This window comes from Cryptomeria japonica, chromosome 3 (genome assembly GCF_030272615.1).
Source record: "Cryptomeria japonica chromosome 3, Sugi_1.0, whole genome shotgun sequence".
NCBI lineage: Eukaryota > Viridiplantae > Streptophyta > Pinopsida > Cupressales > Cupressaceae > Cryptomeria > Cryptomeria japonica.
This window is the reverse complement of record NC_081407.1, coordinates 823,796,957-823,816,688: the sequence shown is the minus strand read 5'-3', so window position 1 is coordinate 823,816,688 and position 19,732 is coordinate 823,796,957. Positions and strand designations below refer to the sequence as shown.

The window sequence follows — 19,732 nt, the reverse complement described above, 5'->3', positions numbered from 1 at the left end:
CAAAAATCTTCTCTAATTGGAATGCATGTTATACCAAATGCATGTTATACCATCTTGAAGCTCATGAAAAACCCAGAAGGAATCCAGAGAGCAAACTGCAAAACTCCAGCAAACACCCCTCCGAAAACCATCTTGAAGACAGAAACCCTAATTTAGTCCCTGATTAGCCTACGGGTCCCCAAAATAGGCTGACTCCATCCATCAGTCTAGAACTAAGAAGGGGACATTATAGGATCGCATATCTCTCTCTTATTGAGCATAATTCTAAATGTTGAGTATTGAATCCCTCCTAGCCCAAGTTTCTCTAGATAGAGTCTCATTATTTTTGGAAGGGTTGATGTCCTTCCTTGGTTGAAGGAAAGGACCATATTTTTCAGATTGCTCAACCAATCATTGGAGTGATCCCCTATAGGAATTCCTCAATTTCGATTGATTTGGATGAATAGATGCAATAGACTACATTTGAAAACAAGAGATCCTCCTCTAGGAAGAAGTCTCAATCCACAAGTTGTTGAAGAGTAGTTGACTTGTCTTCTCAATTCATGTGTAGTTTCATAATGCTATTTGAATTGTTGTATGCTTATTTGGCCCCTTGTTTTGTAGGTGTTTGTTTTGTCCCTTTGAACTTTTAGTCAGTAGCATTTTTCTTTCAAACATGTGCAAGTTCACCAATTTTATTTGTACTTTGTTGTTGTTCATATTCTATTTACATGGGTGAGGACCCCAATTGATCTCAATACCTCACTTACCTATAGAAAAAAACATAAAGATTGATTAAGTTGAAAGCATGCCTTGTAAAGATTGAGAAGGTTGAATATATGCCCTCCATATGAGCATACTTCTTCTCTAACATTAGGATCGCCTCACTCTCTTGTTGAGCATGTTCTTCTAAATCTTGAGTCTTGGATCCCTCCTAACCCAAGTTTCTCTAGATAATACAAGAGTCGTTATTTTTGGAAGGGGGATCTCCTTCCTTAGTTGAAGTCAAGGACCATATTTTTCAGGCTGCTCAACCAATCGTGGGAGTAAACCCCTAGAGCAATTCCTCAATTTTGATTACTTGCATGAATAGATGCAATAGACTACATTTGCAAACAAGAGATCCTCCTCTAGGAAGAAGTCTTAGGCCACAAGTTATTGAATAATGGCTAGCTTATCTTCTCGTTTCTTATGTCTGGTTTCATAATGCTTCTTGAATTGTTGTATGCTTATTGGCCCTTTGTTAGTGATATCATTTACCAGGGTTGTATTTTAATGTCAACTTTTTGTAAATGCCCTAGTTTTTGCCCTAAATCACAATTCCAAGTAAATCAAGAAATGGAATAGAGTTAGTAATATCATTTACCTTGTTGAGATCCTGCAAACATGTTATAGGTAGTAGTCATTGAAACATAATCCATAAAATAGATCTTCATATAATGTCCCCTTCTAGCCAGTTGTGTGGGTGAAAAAGTGACACTAAGCAAACATGCCCTAATCTCACTTTCAATCACACATTTGTGAAATATGAAAGAGCCTAGAGGTATCTCACAATTGGCTACTTCTTTTTGTGGAAGAGAGAGCCACGGGATACCTATTAGGATTTCTATTCCTTTGTTGCAATTGAAAGATAAAATGATGCAAGTTCAATCCCTAACCCCAAAGTGCAAGTATGAACTAATAACAAGATTGCAGAATTGAACTTAAACAATGGAAAGCTGTAAACACAAGAATAAGACAAGAATGCAAATACGTACCCAGAGTTAAAATTTGACTGAAAATGTTCAGGACGGAGGCGTGGGCGCCACTGTCCTGATTCTGCCCCTGAAACTGCTCCGGAAACTGCTGTTTCGCAACCTGGAAAAGCTGTCAAAAATGCTGAAAATGCTGTCTGTCAGGAGGACCAGGGCGCCCAGCGCCCCTGTCCCAGGGACCAGGGCGCCCCACGCCCCTGTCCTGGCAGGACCAGGGCGCCCCACGCCCCTGTCCTGGTCTTTTGCTCTGAAATTTGGTGGGAAGGTCGGTCTCAGTCTGCTTCTCCCGGATCTGCAACTTGCGGCGTCTTCCGAGTCCCAAAACCTGCACTTATATCTGAAAAGGTGTTTGGGTGGCTATATAGGGTTTTGCCTTAGTCAAACCCCCGCTTCGGTGATTTCCACCTCCACGAATAGCCAAGTTGTATTGTAAAATGTATTGTGTGTGCAGACCTAGTGTGTGTGCAAGGTCCTAAAATGCAAGAAAGCAAACTAGAGCAACCTAGAAAGTAAACCCTAATTGCTTGTAAATGATAATGTAAATGCTCTAAATCAAGATGAAAAGTGATCTAAAGCATGAATAAATGATATATTGAAGTTTATGCAAAGACATGAAAACAACATGAAATCATACCCAACCTTCAAGGGAGGAGTACAAGCCAATCTTCAGTCGGTAATCTCCTGTTGCTCTTCAATGTCTTCCAAGCCCTAAATGAATGAAATTGATGAAATTGATGAATGCTTGATAGAAGGATGTTGAATGTTGTTGAAGTCTTCAAAGATCTGCTCTTTCACTGCATAGAAGGTCCTTGAAAGCCCAAAATTCTGATCCTTTCAAATGAAGAAAGAGAGCTCTTATATATGAAACCCTAGGTCTTAATTTCGTCTTTTGGCCGACCTAGAGATTGAACATCCCACCGATTTCTTGGGGTTAAGCTTTATTTTATGATTGGATCGTGCTCCTAAAATTTCGGGAAAAATGTCCGGGACCATGTGCACTCCGGGCGCCATGGTCCTCTCCGGGCACCATGGTCCCGACAACTTTTCACCAAATTTTCAGGGCCATCGGATATGATGATTTTAGAGAGAATCCCGAAGCTACAGGTGATTTCGAAATGTTTTGACCCCGAAACCAAACCCCCAAGTTCGAAATAGGACCTAATTAGGGTTTTTGATTAAATGATGTATTGGAAGAATAAAATGAAAGGGGCACACTTTAATGAAAGGGCCCAACTTTATGATATGGGAGATGATAAAATAGAACCTTAGACCTAATTAATTTGATTAATTAAGTGCTAAAGGGGAAATGCAATGCAAAATACAAAATGCGCCAAGGCGGGTGCTAAACTAGGTGTGAAATTGTACCACCCTAGCAAGTGCGTACAATTTACGACGCTACACCAGTGATCACTCCTGGTGATGAATAGCCTATTCAAGAGGCCCGTAGGCTTTTTTGGCAAAATTAGGGTTTCCATCTTCCGAAAGGATTTTGAGTGGGAAGCAGTTGGAGTTTGGCAAAATGAATCAAAGTTTCCTTTTGGGTTTTCTGTTAGCTACGTAGTGGTATAACATGCAATCAGTTCAAGCGAGTTTGAAGAACGTACTATTTTTAGTAAGTTGTGGTCAGTTGTCATGATTACTAGGTTTTTTTGGGTTTCTCAAGCTGAGCTACAGGGTTCGCAGAACAATCTTTTTGGAGTTGTTTTCAAGACTTACTATTTTTAGTAAGTGTCATTTCAGGCAGTTCTACTTTTAGCAGTTCAGTTGTGAGTTCTGACCCAGGTTAGTTTGATGGTTTTCAGCACTTCATTCCATCAATTCAATTTGGCATAATTAGTATTTGATTTTCAGTGATTTATTAAATATTATTACTTTATGCTAAAGTTAATATTTAATGTGTTTTGGACGACTTATGGAAAAATACTTTGCACCTAAAAATATTATATTTTCCCAAAGTCAGTGGCATGAGAAAAGGAAGCATTATTTCATGTGTTTATCATGTTTCAAGTTACAAGTTATTCACCAAGGAAAAAGTTCGAACTTTTTATCTAGGAGGTGATGCCAAACACATGAGGGAGTGGGAAATGAAATGCAAATGAAGAAGTTGTAATTTGGACGCCATTTGGAGGTGAATTTGGGGTCTCAAAATCTATAAATATGAGAGCTTGGTCTCTCATTTGGTATCTTGAACATTTTATAACGAAGTGCTGCCGAATTTGTGCCAGACTATTGCTTCGAAGTTGAGTGCTTCCTAGCTTGTGCTAGTTTCGTGGTTGTGAGATAGTACCCAACTGTGGGAGAGCCTATTTCTCATCCTAGGGAATAGAATGAGCTTCACTGTGATGGATTTTGCTATGGTGTTTTCAGTTTTCTGAATGAAGGTGTGTTTTGGTGTGTTGCTGGTTGTGAAGTGGCTGAAGCAGTGTTTCGAATATACCTCCCTGCCTGTTGATTATTTCATTCTGGGTATTGGCTCTGAACTTTTCTACCACTATGGCGATGAGGTCCACCAATTTGCAGCCGCAAGTTCGCTTATTTGAATTTAATGTTGCAAATCGAACTTTTCAGCTGGGACGTTTTTTTCATTGCTGCCTTGGGATGTGTGCTGCTGTTATTTGGGCTTGAAGTTGCAGGTTTGAGGTTCTAAAATGTTCGCTTAAGTCATTCAATTCATTTGCTTTTGATTTGGTGTGATTCCGAGTAGATTTGAATTAGTTATGAGCATTTTGGTGTTTCTAATATGGTCTGCGTGTTATGCATTTTCAAAATTTAAGGACAGCAGTAGTTGTTTATGCTTGAGTTGGTTTGATAATCGTTTTCAGTTGTGATCAGCATTGTTCTTCTATTCTAATCTCTCTTCTCTATTTTGTAAGGTTGAATAGTAGTACTATCAACCACTTCTAGATTGTAAAGCATACCTCCGCTAAAAAGTGGAAGAGGCTGGCTTGCTGCCTACATTTGATATTTGTAATTCAGTCCTCCCACTGCATAAGCGGTTGAGTGATATTTGTTGTAATGATCCTCCCACTGCACAAGCGGTTGAGTTAAGCTTTATTATCTGTGTTCAATCCTCCCGCTGAAATATTGCGGTAGAGTGATTCGTGCTTTGGAGTGTTTGTTCACTTGGCTGGTTTACCGCCAAGTTTCTTTGTTTACCCGCTGGATAAGCGGAAGGGGCTAGCTTGCCGCCCATTATTGTAATCAGTACTTCAGCAGTTTGCAACTAACGATCCCCTGCTACCGTATGCTCTCACCCTCCCAATTTGGGCTCTCAGTGATCAAAAGGTGTAGGGTTCCTTCTTGCTAGTTTTAGTTTTCTTATTGTAACCCTAACGAGTGTGCTTGTGTGTGTAATCTTGTTAAAAATAAAAATAAAATTTTTTGAGGATACTATACTTCCCTACTAGAAACATTATTTTAAATCAAAAGCATAAATCTTTCTTACTAGGGTTAGGAACATAACTTAATCATAAGATATATCTAATTCACTAATAGAGTTCAACCATAAAGGGTTAGGATATGGAGGCATGATAGGGTGCCTTAATCGATCCTCTACCTTAGGCCCAAGAGCACATATATCATGCCTCTTGACCTCATGTGGCCTTTTACAATCGATATGAGGTGGTGTACCTAGTGATGTGTCCTATAGTCGTTCCCCTCCTCATTCCACCCTTATTCTCCTCCCTATAATTTGGGGTTCCTTAATCCAATAGTCAACCATGGTAAAGATTTGAGGCGAAACTACAATTGGGTGTTTGGAACATCCTTCCTCTAAGCCCAAGGGTGGGGCACCCCTTGCACCCCATTGGCCTCATGGGACTATAAATCTTCCACCATTAGGTGTTGTGCTTAGAAGAGGACCTCTTAACTGTTTCCCCTCCTTGTATTCCCTCACTATCCTTATCATGGTTGTTTGCAGAATTTAAACAAATATCCCTTTGAAGACCTTCCAATAATCAACCCTTGTTGAAGTTGGTGGGGAAGTCACAATAGGGTGTCCGGAACATCCTTCCCCTCTAAATCCCAAGGGCAGGATATACCTTGCCCCCCTTGGTCTCATGGGACCATCGGTCATCCACCATGAGGTGTACTTAGAGGACCTCATAACAATTTCTTCCTCCTACTACTCCTTCACTAACCTCGGCATGGTTGGTTGCAGCAATTTGAAAATTGAATTGAGAGTCTAAATATTGCACCTTATTGCCTGTACAATACATCATTATACACACATATTACAGCCATACATCAAGTATACATATCAAGCACATATATGCATACCACAAGGGAAACGAGAATACTACTAACTGTAATAATAGCAAACTCTGAAATGATCTTATGGCCTAATTGCTGCAATTAATCTGCTCTTTGTATGCACTAGGGTTTGCTCAAGTTCACTCTTGATCAATTTAACTATTAGACCTGCAATTGATCTTTTAATGTAAGCACAAAATCTCAAATAACTCCTCATGAAATCTGCTCAAATAATCTGCTATCTCTGCTGTGAATCTGCTCTTAAATAGGAATTGTTTTTGCAATGAGTTGATTCCCAAATGAATTATAATAACCTTCCTTTTATACCCTTCAAGAGTGCCCTTTCACCAAAAGATGCAAACCTTCTAATCAGGTCAGCCAAACTTATTCTTTAATTAATTTTATTTTTCCTTGCCCACAACCAGGGGGGGAGGGGGGTGTGTGTCGACCAGAAAATAATTTATTTAAATTCCTTTCCAAAAGGTAGGCGCCAATGCAAGGAGAGATCAGCACCAGCAAATTTGTTTAATTTTGTTTGCATGCCCTATTTGAACACCATGTCAGGGATATCGGCCCATAATTATTTATTGTTTGCCCTTAAATCCTGGGTCGGCCCTAAACCTTCAGATGATTATTTTATTTAGTGCTGGGATTTGTACTTATAAAGCCCTAACCTCAGGTGGGGCATGACACATATGCATCAAGCAATAACCTAGCCTTCTATTCAGCATTAAAGAAATTCTTCAAACTTAAATTCTCACAACAAAAATCAAGCCTCTTTGATTGCATATGTTTATGTAAGAGAAAGTTGTATGTAAAGTAATTGTTTGGTCTTCAAGTTTCATATACATAAGTTTGCGTTGCAAGAAAAAGAGACAAACATTGATCTCAAACCAAAAAGCAATGAGCATAAAAACCAAACGTGTGTTCATACCAGCCATCCTAGAGAATAGAAAACAAGAAAGTGAAAATATATTAATGTCCACAATGACCAAAAATAAATATCATACACCCAAGGACTGTAACATGATGCATCAAGGAGCATATCAATAAATAATGATGAATACGAAAAGCAAATATAAAATCAATTTCATAGAGTTATGCAATTAACCTGAAGCATAAATGCCACCACAATAACCGTGATAAAGAGTGATGCAGTCTCAAAAACATGGAAGTTCAAATCCATGGGTCTTCCCATGATCCAGCCAACCACCACACAGAAAGGAATCTGAATCAAAAACACAATTGCTATTTACATGGAATATACATAATTAGAGAAGAAAAAAAATATAGACGTACTTAACGAGGATAGATTAACTATTGAATATCTTTCGATGATGACATTTTCTTATTGCAATACAAATGATTTACTGACTATGAAATTGAATATTCATGAACTTGATACATCAAACAAGAATGCAACAAGCTAATACATGTAATTAGAAAAAACATCAAAAAGGAAAATACTATAGCAGTCATTTTAAATTTCCAATGGATCATCATATTGAAAAGTGAACAATATTACGAAGGACAAACTTTAATGGTCAGAAATACAATGAAAAGGTGTCAATAGAACTATACATGACCAGCATAAGAACAATAATCAATAGATTCTACGTTCCTATCTTTTCAACAAGGATAATATCAGTAACACTCGGCATTCAGTCCAATGAATGATACATTCCCATTCATCAATTACTGGCCAAACATTTATTGAAAATGATTCTTGTCAAGGATTCTTCCATATCCCACACCCTTTGGCAACGCTAGAGGTTATGTGGTTATGCCACACTGTAGGCCAAGCTCGGATAACCTAAGAATATTAATGAGCAGCAGTGAATTGAAGCTTCCTACTGCTTGGCCGCTAGAATTTCAAGATAACTTAAAGAAAAACAATATTTATTGGACAAATCACCCTAGAGTTTTTTTATTGTTTACAAGTCATCCACAACGATCTTTATAATATCATTTCCATTTGTCTATATTTTGTAAGTTACTTCTTGGATATATTGTGGATCACAGGATCCCTGGCAGAAAAACACAAATAATGTTTCATTTTGAATACTCTGTGAATGTAGCAAAAATAAATGAAGGAAATGTGAAGAATTGTGAAATATTTGATGTAAAATCCCGATCTATAAGGCAGCTGTGTCATAAGGTTCAGAACAAAGAACATCAATACATCAGCCCACATATCCATAAACAATAATTTAAAATTATTAGAGGACTTACCACAAACATTGATATTTGTGTTGAAGATCCAATTGCAACACCTAAAGTAATGTCCTGTAAAAGTACTATAATTGAAGTCAAATCATATAAGTGATAAAACAAAAAAAATTATTGAAAAATTAAATCAAATGATATTATTGACATTATGTGGAAATAGAGAGTTACTGCTTACCAGTTTATCTTTCATAGCAAACATTATTGCACTTGCATGTTCAGCAGCATTCCCAACTATTGGGAGTAATATGACACTCATAAAAGAAACTGGCATATTCCAGTTCTTGGATGCCCCCTATATAAAGTATAGGGCACTCCAAATTAGCCATTTCACTAAATATTAAAGCTCAATTCATGTCTCTCATAGAATATTATATAAAATAAATCTTAAGCAGAGGCCTTTCAAATCAACCATTTCATTAAAGATAAGGGCTCAATTCAAGTCTCTTCACCGAATAGTAGAATATAATATCAAAGAAATATATATTTAAGATGACCAAACGATGCCCCCTTGTATAAAGCACAGATACTTCAAATTAACCGTTTCACTAAACATAAGGGCTCAATTCACATATCTGACACACAATAACATAAAAAAATCTCAAGCCAACGTGACCATAAAATCAACTATAATGCATGCCTAGTTGTGGCAAATGAAGCTTACGCTGTCCAATTCATCATTTGAGTACACAATACTATTTTGGTGGAGAGAAAACAAACGATATTCGCTAACTTCAAACAATGTTAGTAAATTGAAGTGACCATCAACCAGTAAATAAGATCCTTTCAACAAATTAATTTGGTTTACAAGTTGAAATTGAACTATCAGTGCCCTTAAAGATTGAAATCAATCGATAGCATTGTATATTATGTTGCAAGTTGCAACAGTGATTGAGGAAAACATATAAGGACAACAGACAAAAATGAACATTAACTCCATTTCCAAATCTCCAATTTATTTATGAATTCCAAGAAAACCAATGAGCTTATCTAGCTGTAAAACTGGCTCGTAGAATAGCTCTAGTCTTCATATACCAGAAAAAATAGTTATTGTTCTCTTCTGAACTAGACATATATAGGTCTCCAAACGATACTGTTGAATAGCCTTACAATCTATTGTCTCTAAAAATTCAATCATGTTTCAGAGCAGATATGTCTAAGGAATCCATGTAGAACTTCCATCAAATATGAAATAATATATTATTGAGACAAAGAGAATCAACAAGATAACCAGCCCAATTCCTTGCATGACAATATTCCATACTCTTTTTCACAAAATTTCTTCAATAGCATTTGGAAATGCCAGAAATCCTCAATGCAACTAAAAGAGATCAACATTAAGACAACATTCCTTGGTTGTGCTTGAAAACTCAGCTAAGCTTTGTAATGCATTTCACTCTCAGACTGATAGCCAGATTAATATGGTGAATTATTAAAAAACACAAGTAAAAATGCCTCTACAAATACAATTTTCTATAGAACTTGAGCAGTGCATACAAGTAAAGCAAAATGTTTTTCAGCCTCTTTGAAACCATTTTATCATGGCATTCGTCATTTTAATGTGAAACCTTTAAACATGTTTGAAAGTCTGTCTTTGGAAACTGAGGCCTCTCTGGCACCTAAGTCCTAGCCACACCTACAAAAAGAACTCCATACCAAGGTTTGACATGGTCAAAACACTTTCAGCACTTTATATCCTGTGGGTGAAAAAAGAACGTTTTCCTAGGTGGGATAACCAATTGACTTGACATCAAATGCCTTGAAATTTCCTCTTTTCCTTGAAGCATTTGAGTCCAATAATCATTGCATTTAAACAAAGAATTGGTGTAAAATTGTATGATTCAATGTCCTAAGGTCCACTAAGACCTTTAATTATTTTGTTAAATCTTATATGTCACCTCAATGATTATCACAATTCACCATTAGAGAAGAGATGCATATCTAGGATTAGTAAACTTAGTAATGTCAAACATGTGTCAATGTCCTATTGTCAACTAAGACCTTGATTTATTTGTGTACTATATGTCATCATGATGATTAATTATAATGATTCACCTTAATTAAATTTAATTTGATATGCCATAGTTTAGGTGGTTGCCAAAATAGAAATTGACAATTCGAGTTAGTTGTGTTTCCCAAAATAAATATTTGCCTCTATCAAAGCTAATTTGGAATCGCTGTTCACTTCCATAAGAACCACGTCTTGTTGCCTGCCTTGTCCTCTCTTGGGTCTCTATGTCTTCCTTGTCCTCTGTTGCACACCTAGGATAGTAATCTTAGTAAGCAATTCTGAACATGTATCAATGTCCAATTGGCCACTAAGACCTTGATTTATTTTCTGTACTCCCATGTGTCATTGTGTGATGATTAATCATCGTGATTAACCTTCATGGGAGAGATGCATAACTGGGATATGTAATCTTAAAAAATTTTACTTTGATATGCCAAAGCAGAAATTGAAAATTTGGCAATTAGTTGCATTTCCACAAGTAAATATTTGCCTCTGAAAATGCTTATTGGAGATTGCTATTCTCACTTCTGAAGAACTGTCTTGTTGTCTACCTTGTCCTCTCTTGGGTCTCTATCCTTAGTTTACAAGTCAAAACGGAAACGTAAGATTAATAAGCCCAACAAAGACATTTGTTAAAGGTTGAATAGTTAGCTTATGTGGAAACTAATAACTTTTGAAAAAAATTGAAGAGCACATGCATCTAGTACAATTCAAAAAGATACAACAGGCAAGAACGGAAAGAAACTACAAACAACAGGCATTATAACATTAGAAATCAGGCCATCATAAACTGTCTAAGCAAGCGCTGATAGTGAGAATCCCTATCTATACAGCAGCAGCCTACACAAGTTTTATAACCCAGCTCATCTAGATGCATCCCTGTGTACAGTTTTCTCTTCAATGGTCCAAAAAAAGGCAGAAACAAATCTGCAAGCTAAACTTTACTGAGAACAAGCACCAAAAACTCACGAGTTTATTATGCAACTCGAGAAGAAAATAAAGATACCCATAATAACACACATTCTATTTGTGTGATAAGGCAGATTTTTAATATCGGATGTCATTGACGATAATTCCAAATAACAAATAATATGTGTGAACATGGTTCACAACAACTCAATGCTAATTTCGATTCAATTCCTTGGACACTATATGCTGAAACTTGAAAATTATTATTTACCTCAATAGCATTGACAAGATAATCAGAAAGAAAAGAAACAAATGCAGTCAGGATAGCAAGCCATATTATTGCTTCCCAAAATTTTAGATGTGGAGAATCTTTTTCCTCGGAACCTCCTTCATCATCACCCTGCAATACACCCCATGCTTTTTATTAGAAAGACTTCAAGAATCAAGTCTATCCCAAAGCTCAGATCATCCATTTCCAAAGATGGTTAAAAATGGAAAGAAAGCATTTAAGGGGACTAATATGCTGAGTAAATCCTTCAATCACAATAACCATTTATGTGAACACAGCCTTTAACAGCTCAAACTGTAAATGAATGTCACTAAGACCCATTGAAATATAAAGCAAATGAAAGTCCGCCTATTTTCATAAATAGATGACAACAAAACTATATATGTTTCCCCTACGCTAGTATCATAGTAGACATAGATACCCTAGAAAAGATGAAAATATGTATTTACAATATAGTTAAGTGCCAGTGTAAGCATCTCAATCAAAAAAATGCCCAAGCAATAATAATACAAGAAAAATAATTAAACTGCCCATTTGATAAATGTAACAAAAAATTAAATTTATTTTGACAGACAGAGCAAGCATCATCATAAATATTCAAGATGTCTATTTTATACTGTGCTACAGCATACGAAGAAATATGATTCTAACACCATTATTTCATTAAGATTATCCAGAGTCTTTTTTTCTCATGTTCTTTAAAAGTTTAAACAAGCTCTGTATCTTTTCTTGGAAGTAAACCTATCTTGTCCAAACATGATTTCCATTCTGCATGCTTCCCGTGCACATTTTTCAAAGAAAGGGTACTTCAACCAGGATATAAGAATCCAATTCTCTTATGATTTGAAGTCTTGGTTGCCTGTCATGATTGTGAAAAGGTGATCATTCAACTCAATAACAGGTATGCAAATACAAAAAAAAAGAAATTTTATTGACAACAAAAGATGACCCAATTAGGTCAATGGAACTCAAAAGTGCAGCCGTTAAATACAATATGAAGCCAAAAAATCCAAAAGCTAAAAGCTAAAACTATAGTAGATTGACAGAATAGCCTGTATAGAGATACACATATGCTTGGTAATTTCAATCACCCATGCATCTCCCACTGTACTGTGCACATATATTTGTAGGAAGCCGATCCCCTTCTCTCATGCAAACCAACCTATGAGATTGTATGATCCTAATTTTTCAAATTAAAACCTATGTTTTACAAACATATGTAGGCTCGGTGCATGTATTATTATAAACATATATACATATGTACGTGTATACTATATACATTGTGACTGTTCAAAACCAACATAACCAGTGATATCCAGAGTCCATACTCATACATTAATTTATTAATGCAGTATATAAATTATTAAAGGTAAATTATGGTTAAAAAAAATAAAAAACAGAAAGTAAGCCTATTCTTACACAAGCTAAGCTTTATATCAGTATATAGATGTGCTCATACAAGTAGTCTTTAATATTTTGTATTGTTATTTCACAATTTTTTCTAACCTTATTTTACCCACTCAATCAATATTAACACTATTTCTAGTGATAATTTTCCTATTATTACTAGTAAAAACATACTTCTAACTAAATACATTGTACGTCACATTGATGTTAAATTATTTGCATCAAATGTACATTCTACACTCTAGAGTATTGAATTCTATAGATATGTAACTCTTAATAATTAATGAAAAAGAGGCACGCATAATGCATACAGGTGATGCCATGAATTAAACTATTTCAAGAAGGTAGGACATTGAAGACTCAAATATTTAACTGTAGGTCAAATGCCTCTGCGGGCTGAAGCAACAAATGAGCTGGGAAAGTCTATAAAATGGAGATTGTTAACTGTGCCAATTAGTCAGCAAAAAAAAATTATTCATCTTTTACCATTAAAATTTGAAATATCAATTTATTAACTTTTAAAGGAAATTTAATTTGTAAAATAGATTGCAAATACCATTACATTTGTGATAAATTTGGTTTCAGTTTTCATATGTCCAACATAAGAATCAAATGACAAGATATTATTAGAAGTAATATCTGGTTCTAAAAATTTAATTAATATCTGATCCAATAGAAAGTTGTAAGTGCTCAAAAACAAAACAGTCAACAATACTCAGAATCACACATGACAAAAGCCATCATTATATATAATCTATATTTTACTTTATACAGCAAAAAACTACACAGAATCTGTTTGCATACTACGGACATGCTTCATAAAAGCATTAACATCAAAACTATTTACGCGAAGATTAATTATACACTTTTTAAAAAAGGCATGCTGCAGTTACAAAGAATTTAATACTCTCAAAGTCCATCCAACTCATAGACCCCGTAGCCCAATTACCAATGAACACTACAAATGTTAATAACCCATATAAACCCTATTTTACAAGTGGCATATGCTATGGGGGAGCAATACAAAAATAAAAAGCATCAAACATACAATCAGTGTTATTCAAAACCTAAAAGGTATTGAAAAGATAGCTCACTCTATTAATGAGAAGAAAAGATCAAATAACTACAACATTAAGTGAACAAAAAATAAAATTCTTCAAAATTAAAAAATAAGATTGACAATGATATACAGGGGTGACCCTTTGGTGAAATGGTGGGGCTTCTTGCCTGTAGTGCCTACAACCAAAGTCCAAACCTCGCAGCGTTTCTCTCTACCATGTCAACAATTGAGATTGCAAATCCAGGGGTGACCCTTCAATGAAATGGTGGGGCTTATTGCCTATAGTGACTACAACCAAGGTTTGAACCTCGCGAGGTTACTCTCTATCATGTCAACAATTGAGATTGCTTACCCTCAATTTACACCCCTCTCATGGGGCTTAGTGGATTGATCCTGCTGCTCATCCGAAAAAGGAGGCAATTTGGAAGGAGCTGGATGAGGGATGGTGCAAGGTGAATTTTGACGGGGCTTCCAGAGGCAACTCGAGGGAATGTGGCATTGGCTATGTTTTGAGGGATCATCAAGGCAAAACTTTAGCTTCAAAATCTAAATACTTAGGGAGGGGAGCAAACAACGAAGCCGAATACCAAGCGGCTTTACTTGCTTTAAAATGTGCCTGAGAGGAAAATGTTAGGAGTATACACCTTGGGGGGGACTCCCTCCTCACCATCAATGTGAACAAACAAGGATGAACCTCAAATTGGAGACTAGAAAAGTGGCTCCTACCCATCATGAACTTATTGAATGAGTTTAGGGAGTTTAAGATAAGCCACTTAGACATGAGGCAAATGGGTCGGTGGATGAGTTGGCAAAAAAGTATTGGAGATGGGTGTTACGCGAGCTCAATAGAATTAATGATTGCAAAGATTAGGAGGGAGATGGATCCGTATCGAGAGGCAGATGGAAGACGAAAACTACATCATGGGAAAAGGTGCTTAGCCTTAAGATTTGACAAAAGCCTTACTAAAGATGTATTGGAGACGTCAGGCATTTTGAGATGGACGCATGTGGAATTATGAATTACTGCTATTTATAGGGTCTAAACAATTGCCACATTTCATAGAGTTCTCTGGAGCATAAAGCATGATGGATACACCAGTAAGGCTTGTTAGTGGCAAGAGGCAGATGGTGTTCCTAGGTGTGATGTCGGAGATGAGGATGCATTGTGTGTTTAAAACAAGCCACGATCTGGTAATTCACGCAGTCAAGATGGTTTTGGGGGAGAAGTTTCTCAAGACCGACCACGGATACAGAGTGAATTCCAATATCTCAGCCATGTTTTTAGCCTCTATCCTTAATGCAAACGAGATCAAGGAGATGGCAGAAACCCTATGCAAGAAACTAATCTAGAGGAAGTTTTTAGGTGAGATGGAGGACGTGCTGAACAATGTTGAGGTCGAGACTAGCATTCCTCTGTTGAGGGACTATTATGTCATAGGAAGATGTGGACATGATGTTGTCAGATTCACACTCATCTTTTCGAAGGATCCATCAGAGTTGCCAAAATTCATTCTAGACAGAATTCTAGGTCTGGCTCCAAAGGAAACGCTAGGATAGCTCCAGGCTTTCATTAAAGAGAACTTGGAGGACGCTGATGAAGGTGAGATGCAAATGGCAAAAAAAGACCCAGAGGCTAATGAGAGCATCGACGAGGTGTTAGCTATTGCAAACCATAGCGAATGTGGGACAAATTGTCCATGGAGACTGGAAGAAGCGTTGACTAGAGAGTGCACAACCTTCGGGCAGGGTGGTTCCGATGGACGGTAATACGTAAGCTTCTTGTTTTTAAGGTTCACATTTTATATTTCTCTTGGGATTATTGTTTGTTGGGTAGTTAGTGAAGCCAATACGACCTAAGTCCCATTTTGGTTGTAGCGACAAAATAGTCGATAGCTTATAGTAGGGTCAAATAGTAGAATATGCAATTCATTAGCTACATATTCAAAGAGGTCAAAGATACATCATCATGTAAATATGGGTAAAAGTTGAAGTCTAGTCTAGTTTTGGGTTTGAGCTGGCATATACAAATGTAACTTATGTAACCTTTTTCATATCAATACAAGGGTGTAGTCCTCTTAGACTGAGTTTTATCAATCAAAAAAATAATATTGAATATGATATATATTATTGTTTATCAGCATACTTCCTTCACAACCCACAATGATTTTTTAATTTTACAAATTAGACAACTTTCTTCACAACCCCTTAATGCTCCAAAAGAACTTGAACTTATTTGATCTTAGGTTAACAACTTGAATGGAGAACAAAGGGACTTGATTGATTTACCATAATATTCGTCTTCACTAAACACTTCATTGGTGTAGTGAGCATCCTCAGTTTAAATACTTCAATTTCAAAACTATCTCACAAAACGCAATCATCTTGGGTTGTTTTCATTAAAACAATAATGAAACATTTGCCTATCACACTTGATGAGTCATGAGAATACACATCTAGAGCATCCTCAATTTTAATACTTAATTTTCAAAACTATCACACAAAGCGCAATCATTTTGGGTTGTTTTCATTAAAACAATAATGAAATATTTGCCTATCACAATCGACGAATCATGAGAATATGCATCTAGCCTAGTGACTACATAATGAAATGTGAATCTACATTTCGACACACGTGCATATTTCAAAATTGTGTTTCCTCTATAAATAAAATTTTCATTCAACAAACATATGTTCTTGCACTTATGCATAAAGAAAACTCTACCCTTTTTATGTGTGCATGAAGGTATATATATACACATACATATACATCTTACACATACATATGCGTATGACATATACAAGTTATAAATACATATGTATATGTATATGTATGTGAGAGTGTCTATAAATACACAAACATATACATATGTACATATATATAATATATCTAAATGTATATGTACATATTTCTATAGATACACATATTGTACGTAACTACGTGTGCGTGTGCGTAGATATATAAATATATATGTTTATGTATGTATATTATTAAGGATTTGGGTAGAGTCAAAAAAGAAGTTGCAAAAAAATCAAACACAAAACAATGCATGCTTCTATTCTACTTCACTTTCATTCCATATGAATAGATATTGCAAGATGTGTATATCCTATTTTATAAAAACTTCCAATAGACATTGCATATTTATAGGATGTGTATATCCTATTTTATAAAAACTTCCTATAACTCCTGAAACATTTGATTTGTTTTAACAACTCAAATCCCTACGATTGCTCTTAAATCTCTTATTCTCACACACAACTACACACTGACTATAATATTAAGTTGTTTCTCAACAACTTAATATTAACTTATATAACTTTATTTTATAATACACCCACGTGAACCCTAATTCCTAACACCCCTCCTAGTGTGAACATGGGCAAAAAATAACTTATATAACTTTATTTTATAGTACACCCACCTGAACACTAATTCTTAACACCCCCCCTAGTGTGAACATAGGCAAAAAATGCATCACATGAACTAGAAATAGAATCATATGCCTATGCATACTTTTAGGTCTACATACTGCTATTTGGATCTTGTTGCACATGATCACCTACATACGAGGATTTATCCCGCTTTCAGTTCCAATGAACTCATCACCGATCAACCAGGCTTCCAAGAAGTCTAGAAGTCAGAGCATCCCTATAGCCAATTGCTCTCCTATACAACTATTTATGATATCAATGATATCCATTTTCTCCTCTCCTTTAAAACTTTAACACTTCTAATCGCAGTAAGCCCAACTCTTGTGGCTCATGATTTTGATTTAAACAAAAGGCACCCTCTCATTAACCTTGCATGGTTTTCCCCACAGGTTTACCACAAACGTAGACACAATTAGGAACACTCATTTGTTCACCTCATATGGATTTCAAGATTACTAAAAACCATTTCAAAATCCATGAACTGCATTACACTAGTGCTTTTGTTCAATACAATACACTAGGAGGTTACATAAGAAAATAACGCACACATGAATAGAAATAACTAGTGTTGTTTATGTTGTCACTCTGTTGACGTGTTTTTTATGACAGCGTCGAACACAGAATAAAGTTGCCCAACAGTCACTTCACTCTCTCTTGATCAAAGTACGATTGCATGCTAAGATTGCAAGAAGTTCAAACAATCGACTCCAAGGTTCCTTCAATGCGTGGACGTGACTCAGTTGGCTGATGTGATTGCTGGTAATCCAAGGGACCTTACGTTTGCATCATTCCTTCACCTCTTTGTTGTGGCTGGAACTCCATCATCGGATATGGCAATTCTGCAATGCTATTGCTTCGAAAGGACTAAAATGAACTGAAAGTAAAGGGGAAAGGGTTAGAAGGATCTAAATCTACTCCTACGGGCAGTGATAACAATGAATAGTGCTCTGGTGGACAAATTCCAAATAAACCAAGCTCTGCTTCGTCGAGTTTAACTACAACTCCGCAAGAACCGGTGCAATCTTCTAGGGATGCTAGAGGATTTTCAAATCGAGAAAGTACATTTGAATACCCAAAACGGCGCAATCCAAACGACTATCCACAATCGAACTTAGCACGAATTTAGGGGGGCTCAGACTAACTTTACACTGCAACTTACAATCAGCAAGATGCAAAAAGTATGAACCATGGAAATTCATCAAACACCATTACATTCTCCATTGAAATCAAAGCACTATACTACTTCTACTCTAAGTGAGGAAGGTGAAACCATGCAAGCTTTGAAAAAATAATTTAAGTGGACACCATCAAAGAACAATGTTTCACTGTTATTATCTCAAAACTTATCGCAACAATTTCATACAAAGCTCCCTCCTTTACAAATGAGGGGGTTTGTCACCCCTTTATATAGGCCTCGAGCCATGCAAACCCTAATTAGGGTTCACCCCAGAAGATTCCCACTCAAGGCGCAACAAGGTGGGAATCGGTAATTAATAGCCCATCATACCCATATACAATTAATTACAATATTGCCAGAAATGGCGCCCATAAAGCATTAATTAACCATTACATTCAAAAAGTGCCCACTATGCAATGAATGTGCCCTCATGCAAAAATTGCCCATGACGCCATAAATGCACCATCATCTCCTGAACATGACGGCCGCATGCAGAAGGAATCTGCCATAATGCCATAAATGTGACGGCTGCATGCAAAGAGATGCTTTCATTAATTCAAAGTCTGTTGACTCGACTGCCACTTGGTGGAAAAAACCCTGGAGAGAGAAAAACTTCAAGAGGGAGAATCTCTAACTCTGGAAGTATTTTATTTTAGTTTTTGAACTTGCCTTGCTCTGGAAAAGATTTTCAATGATTTTTCAACATCTATTTTTAAGGAATTTTGCACAAATTAGGGTTTCAAGACCAGGAGGAAGAGAATTCTCTCACGTATCCATATCTTCAAAAGTTTCTAAATTTAGAGGTCATTTGAGCCCTGAAAATGGATTTTTAAAATTTTTCCCTGTGGGGGAAATTTCTTGTTCAGTTCATCCCTGATTCCTTCCTTGCCTTAGAAATTTTATCTTCAATTCATCCTTGGATGTGATTTCTTGTTGTGGAGGAGTTCTCCTTTGGAAAGAAATTTGTTCCTTACCCTGAGGAAGGAAAATCTTCATACCTTAGCCAATTTCCATGATTTCCAAAAACTATGTCCTGAAGGAAGAAATTTCAAACACTTAGTCAATTTTACACCTTTCCTGGAATTTCTTCTTCTTGGGTGCAATTCTTCCCTGATGAAGGAATTCATCTCTTTGTGCATTGTCCATGAGAAGATCATTTTAGCGCACTCTTGTGTTCCTAGGCAACATTTTACACTTGGTGGGGAATTCTTTCAATTCCATGGATTCCTTGCATCCC

At 36.3% G+C, this 19,732-nt stretch overlaps 1 protein-coding gene across 8 annotated transcripts in view; it reads right to left on the bottom strand.

Moving 5' to 3' along the window:
• LOC131054774 (vacuolar cation/proton exchanger 3) overlaps positions 1 to 19,732 on the bottom strand; it is a 61,010-nt gene that overhangs the window by 29,996 nt on the left and 11,282 nt on the right. For all 8 annotated transcript variants that reach the window (XM_057989368.2, XM_057989364.2, XM_057989367.2 and 5 more), the window contains 4 exons: positions 11,402 to 11,530; positions 8,389 to 8,505; positions 8,217 to 8,270; positions 7,096 to 7,212 (listed from right to left, as the gene is read on the bottom strand). In XM_057989368.2, coding sequence (XP_057845351.2) covers positions 7,096 to 7,212; positions 8,217 to 8,270; positions 8,389 to 8,505; positions 11,402 to 11,530 — 417 coding nt within the window. The remainder of the gene's footprint in view (positions 1 to 7,095; positions 7,213 to 8,216; positions 8,271 to 8,388; positions 8,506 to 11,401; positions 11,531 to 19,732) is intronic.